This window comes from Heptranchias perlo, chromosome 16, assembly GCF_035084215.1.
Source record: "Heptranchias perlo isolate sHepPer1 chromosome 16, sHepPer1.hap1, whole genome shotgun sequence".
In the NCBI taxonomy this organism is placed as follows: Eukaryota; Metazoa; Chordata; class Chondrichthyes; order Hexanchiformes; family Hexanchidae; genus Heptranchias; species Heptranchias perlo.
In genome coordinates, this window is record NC_090340.1 from 25,305,703 (window position 1) to 25,323,978 (window position 18,276).

The following is an 18,276-nucleotide window of genomic DNA, read 5'->3' on the forward strand; positions in this document are numbered from 1 at the left end:
ACTGGGGTTCAATTGGGATTTGAACACAAACCTCAACACTTTAGGGTCCTGACAACCTGAACTGCAGTGAACTGAATCAATGGAGGGAAACCAAAGCCGAGCTTAGAATAAGGGAGCATCCCAGTCACAAATCACCTGCCACTATACACAAAGAAGCTCAGGCACACAAGAACAGGTTCTAATACCATTCTATGCCCAAAGCATGGGATTAACCCAAATAAAAATGTGCACGCAAATTTTTAAACTGATGTGTGTTCTCTTCCCACATCAGCTACTTGAGCTGTACCCCTCCCTCCCTCCCTCCCTGCCCCTCCCAGGCCCAATCACACCAATTCTGGCCATCCCCATTATTTTTTTGAGCACGCCAAAAAGTAAAATTTCTTTCTCAGTCATTAAAAGGCACATCCCAACCAACGACACGCAGAGACACACCCGCGCAGTTATTGACAATCTGGAACTGAAATGTTTGGCAGCTTTAGTAGTACAAGTCTGAATTCCACTTCAGCAGCCTGGATTTGAAGTGCAACCTTCAATTCATAGAATTATAGAATGGTTACAGCACAGAAGGAGGCCATTCGGCCCATCAAGCCCATGCCGGCTCTTTGTAAGGGCAATCCAGTTAGTCCCATTCCTCCGCTCTTTCCTCATAGCCCTGCAAACTTTTTCCCTTCAAGTATTTATCCAATTCCTTTTTGAAAGCCATGACTGAGTCTGTTTCCACCACCCTTTCAGGCAGCTCATTACTCGTTGCGTAAAAAAGTTTCTCCTCATGTTGCCTTTGGTCCTTTTGCCAATCACCTTAAATCAGCGTCCTTTGGTTCTTGACCCTTCTGCCAATGGGAACAGTTTCGCTTTACTTAATCTAAACCCTTCATGATTCTCCTTTTGACTGGCACTAAAAGGCGTCTTCTGCCCATTTCTAGGCCAAGCCACTGCCATAAGATGGAACTACTTGGAGTAACACGCCCCTTTCATTGTGGGGAGAAGAGAAATGAATAGAAAGGGCCATTTTTGGGATCCTCCCTCTCTGAGAGCATTCACTATCAGTACCGAACTGCACAAACGAGAGAGCAGTTGAGAAGGGACGAGACTTCTCCAATCTCCATGCTTCACAGATCTGACATACCCAATCCAACTAGACACAACCGTGGAACATTTCAGGACCTCTGCGACCACTCTGCAGGGTACCTTAGTCATTGAAAAGGGCAAACTCTATCAGAATAATTGAGTGCTGCAAAGGAATTATAGCAGTCAAAATGCTAACTGGTTACACAGCATCTGAAGTTTCAGTTGTGACTCTGCTGCTTGTAATTTCAGGGCATCGTTCAGTCTTAAAGTTCACACCCACTCACTTGAACCATAGCACAAGGACTGCAATTTCTCAGAGGCCACTACATCCCGAGTATCCTTCATTGTCTCTGTGACCTCCGCACCATCTGAATTAACCACTGTCCCAATTCCTCCCAGTGCTTCAGTTAAAACTTATTGCACAGCATCATCAAGGCCCACAACAGACCAATAAGAGATCTCGGTTCTATTCAGACGACACAACTAGTACAATAACTGGGTCTACAATCATCTTAAGCCGACACTGCTTGACCCTCTAACGAGAGAGAAGAGCTGGCAATACCAAATGGAAATCCGCTTAATGCTTTTCTGAAATTGTTTTGAGTCATTTTTTGCCACACAAAATGGTCAATGGTGTCCATTGTCAATGGTACCGGAGGGGGAGGGGGACACAGTCTCTACAAGGGATGGTGGACGGAATTGGAAATGGAGTTTTGTAGAAATAGTTGCCCGCTCGTCTTCTGAGCTGGTGAATGATGCACGCATAAGATAATGAGGGGGGTGGGGAGGGAGAAAAAAAAGTCGGCACAACCAATGCCATGGCAACGGAGCTTTAAGGGAACTGCTTCACACTCTTTCACTACCATGGAGACTGTGGATGACAGTCGACACACGTTAGGCACTAGTTCAGGTACAATGGCGCAGGATTCTCAACCTCGAAGCCAAAGCAGTAAGAAAACTCAACGGAGGTTGGGTGGGTTCAACCAGTGCCGGACTGGGAATTTGTGCATCACAGCAAAACCCAAGGTGGCCAAGCTATTGCCCGCTATTGGGGGTAACCATAATATGCCCCATTTCTGGCCCCCTTCACCAGTGAGACTTGCTGCTCCACGTAGTCTCTATTCATGGGCTGCCGAGGCGAGCTGGCACATTGAGTGACTTGGAATTCAGTGCCATTCCCTCGATCTCCAGCGAGAGCAGTCGGGGGAATGCCATCAGGAGACAGAGGGGCCTATTGATACACAACTTGATCAGAGCTGTTGATGCTGTGCTTTTACTGTTCTCCTTCTGCCTGGCCTCCAATTGGCAGCTGCTCACAGGAGACACGATTCGAATCAGGAGCTCGCACGGCACGTCAGGGTCTGTGGGGACTCACCCACCCATTCATAATTCCACAGTGCAGCGTTCCCGAGCGTGCCCCCTCTCCCCCCTCCAGCCAGACACTGGCTGAGACTGCAGCCCTGCACAAAGTCACGAGCCTTCGATACCTGAACACATCATCATGTAACTGGCCGTCAGACCAACAAACAATCCATCACCATTTTGCAAAAAGATCAAAAGCCCTTATCTTTTGAGTGCTTGCAACTGATTCAAGGCTAATGAGTGCCACTTCCTTATTGGAGATAAACATTTTCTGAAGAGAGAGATTACAAAAGCCCCATAAAATGTTATGGCTACCTTGACTGCAGTCAAGAGGTGCTACATGTTGGATCTTTAGACTAACCCAGTTGTCACAGTCTCACAGTTCACTATGTTGCTGTTCATTTTCAGCCCACACAGCAGTTTTAACATCCTTGCGACACCATTCGGTCTCAGTGCAGTAAGTACACAAGGCAGTTTCAGAATTACAGAAGCTGAATCACAGGAGGGATGGTTATCAGATGATATCATCACACAGTGCAGCTGATACACACCCATCACAGTACCCAAATAATATCACATCTTAATGTCGTCACCAAATATTTCCAGAAAGATTTGGGCCAACTCACCCAATGACTCAACCAGCTAAGGCAGTGAGCAGTCGAGTCCAGCACGTGAGTGCAAAAGACAAGGCTGAAGTGTTTGCAACCATCTTCAGCCAGAAGTGCCAAGTGGATGATCCAGCTCGGCCTCCTCCCGATATCCCCACCATCACAGAAGCCAGTCTTCAGCCAATTCGATTCACTCCACGTGATATCAAGAAACGGCTGAGTGCACTGGATACAGCAAAGGCTATGGGCCCCGACAACATCCCGGCTGTAGTGCTGAAGACTTGTGTTCCAGAACTAGCCAAGCTGTTCCAGTATAGCTACAACACTGGCACCTACCCGACAATGTGGAAAATTGCTCAAGTATGCCCTGTCCACAAAAAGCAGGACAAATCCAATCCGGCCAATTACCGCCCCATCAGTCTACTCTCAAAGTGATGGAAGGTGTCGTCGACAGTGCTAACGAGCGGCACTTACTCACCAATAACCTGCTCACCGAGCTCAGCTGGGGTTCCGCCAGGACCACTCGGCTCCAGACCTCATTGTGGTCTTGGTCCAAACATGGACAAAAAAGTTGAGGTGAGAGTGACTGCCCTTGACATCAAGGCAGCATTTGACCGAGTGTGGCACCAAGGAGCCCTAGTAAAATTGAAGTCAATGGGAATCAGGGGGAAAACTCTCCAGTGGCTGGAGTCATACCTAGCACAAAAGGAAGATGGTAGTGGTTGTTGGAGGCCAATCATCACAGCCCCAGGACATTGCTGCAGGAGTTCCTCAGGGCAGTGTCCTAGGCCCAACCATCTTCAGCTGCTTCATCAATGACCTTCCCTCCATCATAAGGTCAGAAATGGGGATGTTCGCTGATGATTGCACAGTGTTCAGTTCCATTCGCAACCCCTCAAATAATGAAGCAGTCCGTGCCCGCAGGCAGCAAGATCTGGACAACATCCAGGCTTGGGCTCATAAGTGGCAAGTAACATTCGTGCCAGACAATGACCATCTTCAACAGGAGAGAGCCTAACCACCTCCCCTTGACATTCAACGGCATTACCATTGCCGAATCCCCCACCACCAACATTCTGGAGGTCACCATTAACCAGAAACTTAACTGGACCAGACATATAAATACTGTGGCTACAAGAGCAGGTCAGAGGCTGGGTATTCTGCAGCGAGTAACTCACCTCCTGACTCCCCAAAGCCTTTCCACCATCTACAAGGCACAAGTCAGGAGTGTGATGGAATACTCTCCACTTGCTTGGATGAGTGCAGCTCCAACACTCAAGAAGCTCGACACCATCCAGGACAAAGCAGCCCGCTTGATTGGCACCCCATCCATTACCCTAAACATTCACTCCCTTCACCACCGGCGCACTGTGGCTGCAGTGTGTACCATCCACAGGATGCACTGCAGCAACTCGCCAAGGCTTCTTCGACAGCACCTCCCAAACTTGTGACCTCTACCACTTAGAAGGACAAGGGCAGCAGGCACATGGGAACAACACCACCTGCACGGTCCCCTCCAAGTCACACACCATCCCGACTTGGAAATATATCGCCGTTCCTTCATCGTCGCTGGGTCAAAATCCTGGAACTCCCTTCCTAACAGCACTGTGGGAGAACCTTCACCACAAGGACTGCAGCGGTTCAAGAAGGCGGCTCACCACCACCTTCTCAAGGGCAATTAGGGATGGGGAATAAATGCTGGCCTTGCCAGTGACGCCCACATCCCATGAACGAATAAAAAAAAAGGACCCAGGTCGAAATAGCTGATTTCAGCTGGGTAGTGGTCAAGGGCATTTCAATGGATCTCAGCACCCCTGGGTCAAGAGGCAGAGTTCCTGTGCCTGATTGCTACCCAGTGCCCCCTGCTGGTGGTGAGCATGTGTGGACATTGGAAGAAAATAGGATCGGGCTTGCCATGTTGCCCTCCACAGTCAAATTGCCGGCCAACACCAATTGTCAAGGCTCACATTAACAGCTTTTGGATGAAGTACGCAAGAGTGCCTGGCGTGTCCTCCGGCAAGTAGTCTATTGCCCACAGAGTGGGGTGTGGGGCAAAGAGAAGGTTTGAGCTTCAACCTCTGTGTATATAAAAGACTGATGTGTACTTAACTCTTAACTTGGCTTTCGGGACCACTTACGTTCATCTTCTTTCTCTTCAAATCCATCGTCCACTACTTCCTGGCTGAGGGGGCCAGGAAGCAAACTGTTTCCAATTTTCTGCCAATACCAAAAGGTAAATGGCAACAGCCAAGTGATTCAACACCTCAACTACCCTTCTTGCAGCAGTGGGCTGAGGGGGGGGGGGGGGGGGGGCGGGGAGGAAGGGAAAAAAATGGAAAAAGGGGAAAGGGAGGGGGAAAACAGAAAAAAGGGACCTAGAATAGAATCCTAGAAAGGTTACAGCACGGAAGGAGGCCATGTGGCCTGTCGAGTCTGTGCCAGCTCCATGCAAGAGCAATCCAGCTAGTCCCATTTCCCCGCCCTATCCCTGTAGCCCTGCACATTTTTTCCTTTCAAGTACTTATCCAGTTCCCCTTTGAAAGCCATGATTGAATCTGCCTCCACCACCTCCTCTGGCAGTGTATTCCAGATCCTAACCACTCACTGTGTAAAAAAGTTTTTCCTCATGTCACCTTAAATCGATGTCCTCTGGTTATTGACCCTTCCGCCAATGGGAACGGTTTCTCTCTATCTACTCTGTCTAGACCCTTCATGATTTTGAATACTTCTATCAAATCTCCTCTCAACCTTCTCTGTTCCAAGGAGAACAACCCCAGCTTCTCCAGTCTATCCATGTAACTAAAGTCCCTCATCCCTGGAATCATTCGAGTAAATCTCTTCTGCACCCTTTCTAAGGCCTTCACATCTTTCCTAAAGTGCGGTGCCCAGAACGGGACACAATACTCAAGTTGTGGTCGAATCAGTGTTTTATAAAGGTTCAACATGAATTCCATACTTTTGTGCTCTATGCCTCTATTTATAAAGCCCAGGATCCCGTATGCTTTCTTAACCGCTTTCTCAACCTTCCCTGCCACCTTCAACGATTTGTGCACATATACCTCTCTGTTCCTGTATCCCTTTTAGAATTGTGCCCTCTAGTTTATATTGCCTCTCCTCGTTCTTCCTACCGAAATGCATCACTTTGCGTTTTTCTGTGTTAAATTTCATCTGCCACGTGTCCGCCCATGCCACCAGCCTGTCTATATCCTCTTGAAGTCTATCACTATCATCCTCACTGTTTACTATATTTCCAAGTTTTGTGTCATCTGCAAATTTTGAAATTGTGCCCTGTACACCCAAGTCATTAATATATATTAAGAAAAGCAGTGGTCCCAGCACCGACTCCTGGGGAACATCACTGTACATCTCCCTCCAGTCCGAAAAACAACCGGTCACCACTACTCTCTGCTTCCTGTTACTTAGCCAATTTTGTATCCATGCTGCTACTGCCCCCTTTATTCCATGGGCTTCAATCTTGATGCTAAGCCTATTATGTGGCACTTTATCAAATGCCTTTTGACAGTCCATATACACATCAACCCTCTCTGTGACCTCATCAAAAAAACTCTATTAAGGCCTGGTCTCCCCTGGGCTCCTACCTCCGTCTAACTTCAGCTTTGCCTGCAGAGAAATGCTAGGCACAAACTCCCAGTCAGCCATTCAGTGCCTAGTGTTCATGGACTTGTGCCTTTCCATAGCAATGGTTAAATGTGAAATCCAGGTTGGAACAGTATGCTGTTTGAAAATCAAATGCTGCTGAGCTTAACCAGCCATCCCTAGGAGTTTTTTTCCCCAAAATATTATTCCTGCCACATGTAAACAGCCTCTCTTCCCAAATTCACAGCAGTCAAACATCACTTTTAAAAACAGAAACAAATTCCAGAATAACTTCAATAGGAGTTGGCAAAGTCTCCAGTGCACACAACAATTTGCATTTATATAGCTCCTTTAATGTCGTAAAACGTCCCAAGGCGCTTCACAGGACCGTTATCAAACAAAATTTGACACCGAGCCAGATAAGTAGATATTAGGACAGGTGACCAAAAGCTTGGTCAAAGAGGTAGGTTTTAAGGAGCGTGTTAAAAGGAGGAGAGAGAGGTGGTAAGGCGGAGAGGTTTCGGGAGGGAATTCCAGGGCTTAGGCAGCTAAAGGCATGGCCGCCAATGGTGGAGCGGTTAAAACCGGGGATGCGCAAGAGGCAAGAATTGGAGGAGCGCAGAGATCTCAGAGGGTTGTAAGGCTGGAGGAGGTTACAGAGCTAGGGAGGGGCGAGGCCACGGAGGGATCTGAAAACAAGGATGAGAATTTTAAAATCGAGGCATTCCTGGACCAGGAGCCAATGTCGGTCAGTGAGCCCATAGGTGATGGGTGAATGAAACTTGGTGCGATTTAGGATACAGGCAGAGTTTTGGATGAGCTCAAGTTTATGGAGGGTGGAAGATGGGATGTCAATCAGGAGAGCATTGGAATAGTCAAGTCTAGAGGTAACAAAGTCATGGATGAGGGTTTCAGCAGCAGATGAGCTGAGGCAGGGGTGGAGACAGGCGATGTTACGGAGATGGAAGTAGGCAGTCTTGGTGATGGAGCAGATATGTGGTCAGAAGCTCATCTCAGGGTCAAATAAGACTCCAAGGTTGCAAACTGGTTCAGCCTCAGACAGTGGCCAGAGGGATGGAGTCAGTGGCTCGGGAATGGCAAGCAGAAGTACTCGTGAACGTGAAGTGCCAAAGCCTCTGGAGCCATTTTGCATGGTGCTCTCGGGAACGCTGCCAGCTCTCACTTCATTACATTACAACAGTGGCTGCTGGCTCACAGTGAACTGAATTGGCCTCTGCGCACAGAGGGCATGCTGCCCTGGCCAGGATTTAATAAACAGACAACAGCCAGCTGCACCACAGACACTGAGTGACAAGCAGGGCTTCATTAACCTCTTCAGGTCAAGCCATCCCACATCTCTCAAAACATAGGGCCACGCCCCCACCCTCCGACACATCAGCAGGTGAACGACAGTGAGGCTCCCCTTCAGTGACATTGTTTCCCTCCTTTCACCAGCCTTGGGACGTTTATCTATGTTTAAGACGTCCTATGACTGCCAGCTGTTGCATTCCGCAAAATTTCAAATAAGGCGATAAATTAAATTCTTCGTACAAATATATCTGCACTTCAACCTGACACACTTTAATTTAGTGGCCTCAGAGAGGAAAAAGAACTGGTCATAGCCACAAACCTCCAGCTATGTATGGAACAAACAATGAGTACGTGACAGGAATGGCATTACCATTCCTACACAAGTGAAACTATGTCGAGGAATCTTGCCAGAGAGTGAGGTGGCGACAAGGAGGGTAGGAGACAAGTAACTATACAGGATGCCTTACCCTAGCCAGCCTAATAGTTTCTAACTTGGAAAGTAATGCACAAGCAATTCATTCACTCAACAGCACAGAGGCACAGGAAAAGTCCAATTTTAGGGGCCTACCTAATGTGGCTGTAATAGTGCACAACAGTCAGGAAAACAGCCCAAATCCTCTCAGTTACTGCCAGATGCACTTAAGAGCAGGAATTGGGCAACAGCATAAAATAGGGTTTTTTAAACCTTCTGTAATGCTTTGAAGTTCTAAAAAAAAATTATCTTTCCATTTCCAGCCAGTTGTAACCTATTCCCCTCATTGATTATTGTATCTTATTATTTTTCCCCACCTTCCCGGAACTTCCTTTAATTTCCTCTTCAGCCACACTACCCTTGACTAATGTAAATGTATTACCACCACAATAACTGCCTGAGGCTCCCAATGGAACGGGCGCGGTTTATACTGAACGGTAGATAATCCAGCCCTGGAAAACAAGAACTGTGCAGGTGCAGAATTTCCAACTCAACTTCACCCCTAGAAAAAGGTCAGCAGGTGCAGTCATTGTTTGACTTTCTTATAACTCAACAGACCAGTGAGCAAAAGACTGCTATGCTGGCCTGAATGGGCAGGCCCAGTTCCTCAGCCCAGCGACAGGTGGGAAGGGCACAGGCCTCCGGCTCAGGTGGATCTACTGTGTTTATTTTGCCAGGCTTCAGCTGAGTCAGGATGCCGTCAGTATCATTACGGTAAAGCCAAGCCAAGGTGACCTGCTCCGAGGCCTCTGCCCTTTTCCCGTAACTGGCCAGAGGTACAAAAGTGATCTGCTCGAGACGCACTCTCCAACTCTCAGTGGGGAGGATGTGGCCTCTGCTCCCAACCACCCAGCAGATTCACAGGCTGAAATCCAGGACTCAGCAAGTGGGGGAACCAGCGAGGCAAACTCACCCGCCCGACAGCAGAACACCCCCACCCCCCAGCCCGACAGCAGAACACCCCCACCCCCCAGCCCGACAGCAGAACACCCCCACCCCCCAGCCCGACAGCAGAACACCCCCACCCCCCAGCCCGACAGCAGAACACCCCCACCCCCCAGCCCGACAGCAGAACACCCCCACCCCCCAGCCCGACAGCAGAACACCCCCACCCCCCAGCCCGACAGCAGAACACCCCCACCCCCCAGCAGAACACCCCCACCCCCCAGCCCGACAGCAGAACACCCCCACCCCCCAACCCGACAGCAGAACACCCCCCCCCCCCCCCCACCCGCCCGACAGCAGAACACACACTCCCCCCACCAGCAGAACACACACTCCGCCCGCCCGCCAGCAGAACACACCCCCCCCCCAGACAGCGGAACATGTTTCCCACCCACAAGAACACATGTTGTGCCAAGTCTGTGTTTTAACTTTCAGTAAAAAAAAAGCCGTTTTGCTCTGGTCATATTTTCTGCTGATCTCGGAATACAGGTAACCAGGTGCCATTCACCACTCCTCTGACAATGAAGCAGCACATCCCAGCCTACAACAGGACCTGAATAATATCCAGACTTCAGCTGACAAGTGGCAGGTTACATTCACACCACATAAGTGCCAGGTAATGACCTTCTCGAACGGGAGAATGTCCAGCCAATTCCCCTCGAGCTTCAATGGAGCACAATCGCCAAGTTCCCCATCATCTACATCCTGTAACTGGATATCAACACCGTGGCTACAAGAGCAGGGCACAGACTGGGTACCCTGTGATGAGTGGCTCACCTCCTGACCCCTCAAAGCCTCTCCACCATCCACAGGGCTCAAGTCAAGAGTGTGATGGAATACTCACCACTTGCCTGGATCGGTGCAGCAGCAACACTCAACTCCAGCTAGGACAGAGCAGTTTGCTTGATTGTTGCTCCTGCTACTGGACTCAACATGCACCCCATTCACCACCAGTGCACTGTGCCTGTAGTATGTACGATCTGCAGGGTGCACTGTAGCACCTCCCTCGCCCACAATCCGTACCATCAAGAGGAGCAAAAACAGCAATGTTTTGGAAACACTATCTCCTCCAAGATCCCCTCCAAGTCGCGCACCATCCTGACTTGAACACGCATCACATCCTTCCTTGTTGCTTAGTCGGTATCCTGGAATTCCCTACCTAGCACCATCACCAGAAGGACTGCTGCAGTTCAAGGCGGCTAGGGATGGCCGCTAAATGCGGCCTTGCCATTGTCACTCACATCGCAAGAACAAATCATTTTTAAAATGTGCACAAATTGCAAATCTGGACCCAGTGCTTCTGTTTCACACCCTAAAAGATTTCCATCGGATTGGAAAATACAAACCTCTGTCAGATTTAGCCCTGCACGTTCCCTTATATTTACACAGCAACAAGCACTGAGGAATGTTCTGAATTATTTCTAAAAAAGCAGGTCTGAGAACTGTGCTCTAAGATGCTCATTGAGAGGGGTGATGGTGCAACATGAACAATTGTGAATCTCAGACTCTTTACCTAATTGACCTGCACTTTTACAACTGTCAGGAGTTGGGCCCAAGCAGCAATGAGCACTTTTCATGTCGCTGCTAGGTGGTGGTGTTATACTCTGAACAGGAACAGCTGTACTACAAAAGGTACCTGTAGTGTGGAAGGGAAACTACTGTGCCATTTTATTACAACTTGGGCATAAGAGAGTGAACCAGTTCAACGATTCAATGTGATTCAGGTTCACAGTGATTCAATCTTGGGTTCCACTGAATACAGGTCAGTTCCCCCAAGGAACAGGGCAGAAGTTGTAATGAAGTTGGCAGAAGTAACAGCATCTCCTTAATCAGCCTGTCTTTGCATTGCTCATCCGCTGAACACCAGGCACCCTCATTAACAAGGCCTGGAGTGAGCGTAGGAACATCGGAACTGGAGTAAGTCATTCAGCCCATTGAGCCTGTTCTGCTATTCAATTAGATCATGGCTGATCTGTATCTTAACTCTTAACCCTTAATACCCTTGTCCAACAAAAACCTATCAATCTCAGTTTTGAAAGTTTCAATTGACCTAGCCTCAGCAGCTTTTGGGGAGGGAAAGAGTGTTCCAGATTTCCACTACCCTTTGTGTGAAGAAATGCTTCCTGACATCACCCCTGATTGGCCTAGCTCTAATTTTAAGGTTATGCCCCCTTGTTCTGGACTCCCTCCACCGGAGGAAATAAGTTTCCCTCTTCTCACCTATCAAATCCTTTAATCATCTTAAACACCTCAATTAGCTCACCCCTTAATCTTCCATACTCGAGGGAAGACTGACTTAGAGATATTGCCAGCAGTGAGAGATGGGCAGGGTAACCAAATTCTGCACAAGGGAAGCATACCTTTCAGATAGGCCACTTTGGCACAGCACGATGACCACCACCATTCCTTCTCATTAGATGAATAAAATCTTCTTAGGATAAAGAAATGGCTCAACATTTGAAAGCCCTATGAATAGTGATATGACGGCAGCACAGTACTGTACCAGGGAATGGAGGAGAAGACAAATCGATTGAAGAACTTCACTCTGCAGTCTCACTCTATCCTCAATATCTCACCGCACTCAGGCAAAAAGAAACAAATTCAGCGATGGCAAGAATGATTTATCATAGCAGTTACAGCACAGGAGGCAGCCATTCGGCCCATTGTGCCCATCCTTTGAAAGAGCTTCCAAATAGGTCCCACTCCCCTGCTCTTTCGCCAAAACCCTGTAATTTTTTTCCCTTCAAGTATTTATCTAAATTCCTTTTGAAAGTCACTATTGAATCTGCTTCCACCACCCTCTCAGGCAGTGCATTCCAGATCATTACAACTCATAGAATCATATATGGTTACAGCACTGAAGGAGGCCACCTGGCCCATCGAGTCTGCGCAGGCTCTATGCAAGAGCAATCCTGCTAGTCCCACTGCCCTGCCCTATCCCCGTAGCCCTGCACATTTTTTCCTTTCAACTACTTATCCAGTTCCCTTTTGAGGGCCATGATTGAATCTGCCTCTACCACCACCTCAGGCAGTGCATTTCAGATCCTAACCATTCGCTGTGTAAAAAAGTTTTTCCTCATGTCACCTTTGGTTCTTTTGCCAATCAGCTTAAATCTATGTCCTCTGGTTCTTGACCCTTCCACCAATGGGAACAATTTCTCTCTATCCACACTGTCTAGACCCTTCATGATTTTGAACATCTCTATCAAATCTCCTCTCAAGCGTCTCTGTTCCAAGGAGAATAATCCCAGCTTCTCCAGTCTATCTGCGTAATTTAAGTCCTTCATCGCTGGAATCATTCTATTACATCTCCTCTGCACCCTCTCTAAGGCCTTCACATCTTTCCTAAAGTGCAGTGCCCAGAACTGGACACAATACTCCAGTTGTGGCCGAACCAGTGTTTTATAAAGGTTCAACATGACTTACTTGTTTTTGTACCGTATGCCTCTATTTATAAAGCCCAGGACCCCATAAGCTTTTTTAACCGCTTTCTCAACCTGCCCTGCCTCCTTCAACGATTTATGCACATACACCCCCAGATCCCTCTGTTCCTCCACCCCTTTTAGAATTGTGCCCTCTAGTTTATATTGCCTCTCCTAATTTTTCCTACCGAAATGCATTAACTCGCATTTTTCCGCGTTAAACTTCATCTGCCACGTGTCCGCCCATGCCACCAGAGTGTCTACATCCTCGAAGTCTATCGCTATCCTCCTCACTGTTCACTACCCTTCCAAGTTTTGTGTCATCTGCAAATTTTGAAATTGTGCCCTGTAAACCCAAGTCCAAGTCATTAATATATATCAAGAATATCATGTGGTCCCAGCACCGACCCCTGGGGAACACCACTGTACAACTCCCTCCAGTCCGAAAAACAACCGCTCACCACTACTCTGTTTCCTGTCGTTTAGCCATATCTGTATCCATGTTGCTACTGCCCCCTTTATTCCATGGGCCACAATCTTAATAGCAAGCCTAACATGTGGCACTTTATCAAACGCTTTTTGAAAATCCATATATACCACATCAACTGCATTGCCTTCAACTACCCTCTCTGTTACCTCATCAAAAAACACTATCAAGTTGGTTAAACACTATTTGCCTTTAGCAAATCCATGCTTGCTTTCCCTAATCAATCCACACTCATTCAAGTGACTTAATTCTGTCTCGCTGCATAAAAAGTGTTTCCTCATGTCACCTCTGACTCTTTTGCCGATCACCTTATATCTGTGTCCTCTGGTTACCGACCCTTTTGCCACTGGAAACAGTTTCTCCTTATTTACTCTGTCAAAACCATTCATGATTTTGGACACCTCTATCAGATCTCCCATTAGCCTTCCCTGTTCTAAGGATAACAATCCCAGCTTCTCCAGTCTCTCCACATAACCGAAGTCCCTCATCCCTGGTACTATTCTAGTAAATCTCTTCTGCACACTCTCTAAGGCCTTGACATCCTTCCCAAAATGTGGTGCCCAGAAATGAACACAATACTCTAGCTGAGGCCTAACCAATGTTTTATAAAGGTTTAACATAACTTCCTTGCTCTCGTACGCTATGCCTCTATTTATAAAGCCAAGGATCTCATATGCCTTTTCAACAGCCTTCTCAACTTGTCCTGCCACCTTCAAAGAGTTGTGTACTTACACCCCCAGGTTTCTCTGTTCCTGCACCCCCTTTAAACTTGTACCATTTCGTTTACATTGCTTCTCCTCATTCGTCCTACCAAAATGTATCTCTTCACACTTCCGAGTTAAATTTCATCTGTCGTGTCTATCCATTTCACCACTCCGTCTATGTCCTCTTGAAGTCTGTTACTATCCTTCATATTGTTTACTACATTTCCGAGTTTTGTGTCATCTGTAAACTTTGAAATTATACCCTCTATACTCAAGTCCAGGTCATTAATATTAATCAAAAAAGCAGTGGTCCTAATACTGACCCCTGCGGAACACCACTGTATACTTTTCTCCAGTCTGAAAAACAACCGGTCACCACTCCTCTCTGCTTTCTGTCCCCTAGCAAATTTTGTATCCACGCTCCCACTGTCCACTAACTCTTGTTGGGGGAACTATTTCAAAGAAAGTTTCTAGTGAACACGAGGGAAGCAGGATTGGAGATTTCAAAGTTTAGCGCAGGCTTCCAATAACCAGCTGGTACAGTGTTCACCTGCAGCAGAAAGTGTTTTTTTAAAAAAAATCTTGCAAATTACACTTTCATACCAGAACATTCACACCTAAACATAAGCCCAAATCAAAAACACTTACCAACAGCACTTCTTCTAAATGTTTGACCTCCAGCTCTAACTTCTGGAGTTCTGGAAACTGGCCACGACAATCATCAAGCGTTGAATTTAATGCCATCAGGGCCTCCTCTATCCCTGGGTCTACAGGCTTCACCTTTCTGGACTCTGCAGGCCTGGTTTTCTCATCATTCAGTTTGGTTTTCTCTTCTGTGGAAACAACGCTCTGAACCACCGGGACTGAAGCAGCAACAGCTGCACCTTCTGGAGTCACCAACAGATCACCCGCGGCTTCGGGGATTTCTGACTTTTCCAGTGGAGCCTCAGATTGTAGTGTCCCGTCGACAGTCTCTTCAGTCACAGGTTGAACAGCTTCTGTCTCTGAGGTTTGTGGAGACTCCACTAAATTCGATACGGCAACTACCTGTGTCTCTGGCTCCGTGCTCATTGACGCATTCAAGTCCATTGCAGCGTCTACACTTGCTTCACTGATATGGCTGAGAGTTCGGGAAATTGGCACATTTCCATTAAATATTGCACGCTTTTGGGTCTCCTGCTCTTCCTCCACCTCCTCCTCCATTTGCTGTCTGGTTACCGCAAGACTAGCTGCCGGAGATTCCTCAGTTTGTGCTAATGTTATTGTGATTCTAGGGACCGTTCCCTGTATTTCCGGCTGCACCAGTGTTTTTTGGGAATGTCGAACATTCGTCGACAACTGTGGACTGGAAGAACCATCTGAAGAATCGGAGGAGATGGACCAGGCAGCACCATTCTCCAGCTCATCTTGCCTCCGCAGCATATTCTATACAAAACAAAAAGGTACAAGTTACAATCTGCTCAGTAGCCACAGCACGTGTTAAATCGAGGACTTCATAATAGCGCACACCAGGCATGTTCATTCCCTGAAGAAACACGGCATCAAGTCTGTCCGGGGGTGCGTTCATCCATTTTCAAATTGACTGAAGCAGCCCTTAAACAGAACTCAAAACCTTAGAAAGAGGATCAACATCAACATAGCTCCATCTCAGGAGGTCTCCATCACAAATACTGTACCTTGCTATGAACTGTTCAACTCGTTGGTGTGAATTAAGTCAGAACTCTGAATCAAGCAAGCCCAAGAACAATTCCCCTGGCTTGCTTTAACTTGACTTCAAAAACTGGTTCCATTTCCTAAATGTTGGAGGGAATGGGCATGGTTGGGGGACTTATGCAGTAATACAGGCCTCACTACAACACCGATTTTGTTGGCTTTTTATTCTGTGAAGACTGTACCCAACTGGTTATATTCACATTTCTGCATCCTGATCAGAGACAAGATACCAAGTGCACATCCACATTTCAGTGATTTCTTGCCCCCTTTATATTAGAGATGCTCCCAACTCCCAGGAGTGGGGAAATCAGACAGTTTCAGTTCCTGACTGAAATCCAGTGACCCCTGTAGGAAAATGGTTGCACGAGGACAGAGAGAGGCTCAACTATGACAGTCCCCATACTGGAATACCCTGCAATATTCAATATCTAGGCCATAGGTTTTTAAAATGGGATCCACAAGGTCATCAAATTTCTGTCAGCCTGGGCCTGGGCCTACCACAGTCAGTTCCGAGAATTACATATTCTGGATTTTTCTGTACTTGTTGAATTACTAGTTGTAATGAGTTCTTCATTGGCTGTGAAGCACTTTGGGAAGTCTTGAAGTCATGAAAGATGCTACTTAAATGCAAGTTTTTTTTCTTTCTATTGTCCTGCACTAATAAATCTCATTCTTTCCATTGGCCTATACAAACAAACACTATTCTTTCTGTTATTCTACACGAATGAAGACTTTCTGCAATAACAACACTGATTTCCTTTGAGTAGCTGACGTTGTCTTTAGGAAGTCTGCATGGGGGTGCCCAGGAATTTGTCAATATTTCCAGAGGATTGCCCACACAAAAATGTTTTGAAATCTCTGATCTAGGTTCACACACACCCTAGCAAGGTACTGGTAGCAGTTGACTGATCCTGGGGTATATAGTTCCCATCTTCAGAAAAAATTGGTAAGGAGAAAAATTAGAAGCTGAACAATCATCAACTGACCAATTTCATAAGTGCAGCAAAACTACATCTACATTATCTATGTCTAATCTGGCTTGTCCAAATTAAGTCCCTGAACACTTCCATTTTAAAATTCTCATCCTCGTATTCAAATCCCTTTATAGCCTCGACCCTCACGATCTCTAACCTCCTCTAGCCCCCACAATCCTCCAAGAACTCTGCATTCTTTGAACTCTGGCATCTTGTCCATCCCCCCCTTCCTTCGCTCCACTACTGGCAGCGGTGCCTTCAGCTGTCTATGCCCTAAGGTTTGGAATTCTCTCCCTAAACCTCTATCTCTCTTTCCTCCTTTAAAACAGTCCTTAAAACCTACCTCTTTTTTTATTCGTTCATGGGATGTGGGCGTCGCTGGCGAGGCCGGCATTTATTGCCCATCCCTAATTGCCCTTGAGAAGGTGGTGATGAGCTGCCTTCTTGAACCGCTGCAGTCCATTTGGTGAAGGTTCTCCCACAGTGCTGTTAGGAAGGGAGTTCCAGGATTTTGACCCAGCGACGATGAAGGAACGGCGATATATTTCCAAGTCGGGATGGTGTGTGACTTGGAGGGGAACGTGCAGGTGGTGTTGTTCCCATGTGCCTGCTGCCCTTGTCCTTCTAGGTGGTAGAGGTGACCAAGCTTTTGGTCACCTGCCCTAATGTCTCCTCCTTTGGCTCTGTCAATTTTTTGTCTGATTACGCTCCTGTGAAGCGCGCATTGGGACATTTTACTATGTCAATGGCACTAAATAAATACATGTTGTTGTATATATTAGGTTTTTTTTACAATAAATAAGAATTCAGAAATGCTGTAGAATTTATACACAGGGTTGATTAAATGCAAAGAGCTGGCACAAATCAACGGTGGAAATTTACTCTTTTACAACATTCAAATTAAGTCAGGGTTTCAGACACGGTCACAGGTTTGATAACTTGGACTAAAGTGACCTGTGCTCTGCGATTCCAGATGATTTTTAAAAAATTACCGATTGAGTATACCTCATTTGGTAATCTGCTCCTCTCGTTTCCAGATACAAAATTAACAAGCTAGGCTAATCTTCAGTAAATAATCGCTGTAATATAATTAAAAGCAATCGTGTGTGCTCACACACCAAGGTTTCAGACATGGCATCGAGAGGTGTTGACTGGAGGCCAGGAGTATCTCCAGAGAGAATGAGGGACACTGGAGTCACCCCATCCCAACAACAACTTGCACCATTTTACCACATTAAAGGCGCTATATAATTGCAAGGTGCTTCACAGGAGTGTAATCAGACAGAAATTGCCACTTGCTCACACTGCCCAGTAACCAGTTGCTCACCACCCATTGCTCAAAGCCTTGAAGCAGTTGCCTATTCCACAGGCAGTGCGGGCTGTGAACAAGATACATCTGTCGCAAAATTTAAACAGTGGGCAGCCTAATTCATTTTTAACAGTAACTCTACCGGCCCAGTAGAGAGGAACCTGGGACAGCTTTTTTGGGCATCACTTAAGAGCTGGGGGAGAAACAGCTCCTATTCTAAATTGGAAACAGAAACAGGCCAACTTTGGATCCAAGATGGAGGACTGCAAGTCTGCTGTGATCTTTTCACCTTACACCAGACTCC

At 46.9% G+C, this 18,276-nt stretch overlaps 1 protein-coding gene across 4 annotated transcripts in view; it reads right to left on the bottom strand.

Annotated features, from left to right (window-relative positions):
* The window catches only part of ripor1 (RHO family interacting cell polarization regulator 1), a 313,053-nt gene that overhangs the window by 18,054 nt on the left and 276,723 nt on the right, over nucleotides 1-18,276 (bottom strand). For all 4 annotated transcript variants that reach the window (XM_067997844.1, XM_067997845.1, XM_067997841.1 and 1 more), the window contains exon 13: nucleotides 14,625-15,401. In XM_067997844.1, coding sequence (XP_067853945.1) covers nucleotides 14,625-15,401 — 777 coding nt within the window. The remainder of the gene's footprint in view (nucleotides 1-14,624; nucleotides 15,402-18,276) is intronic.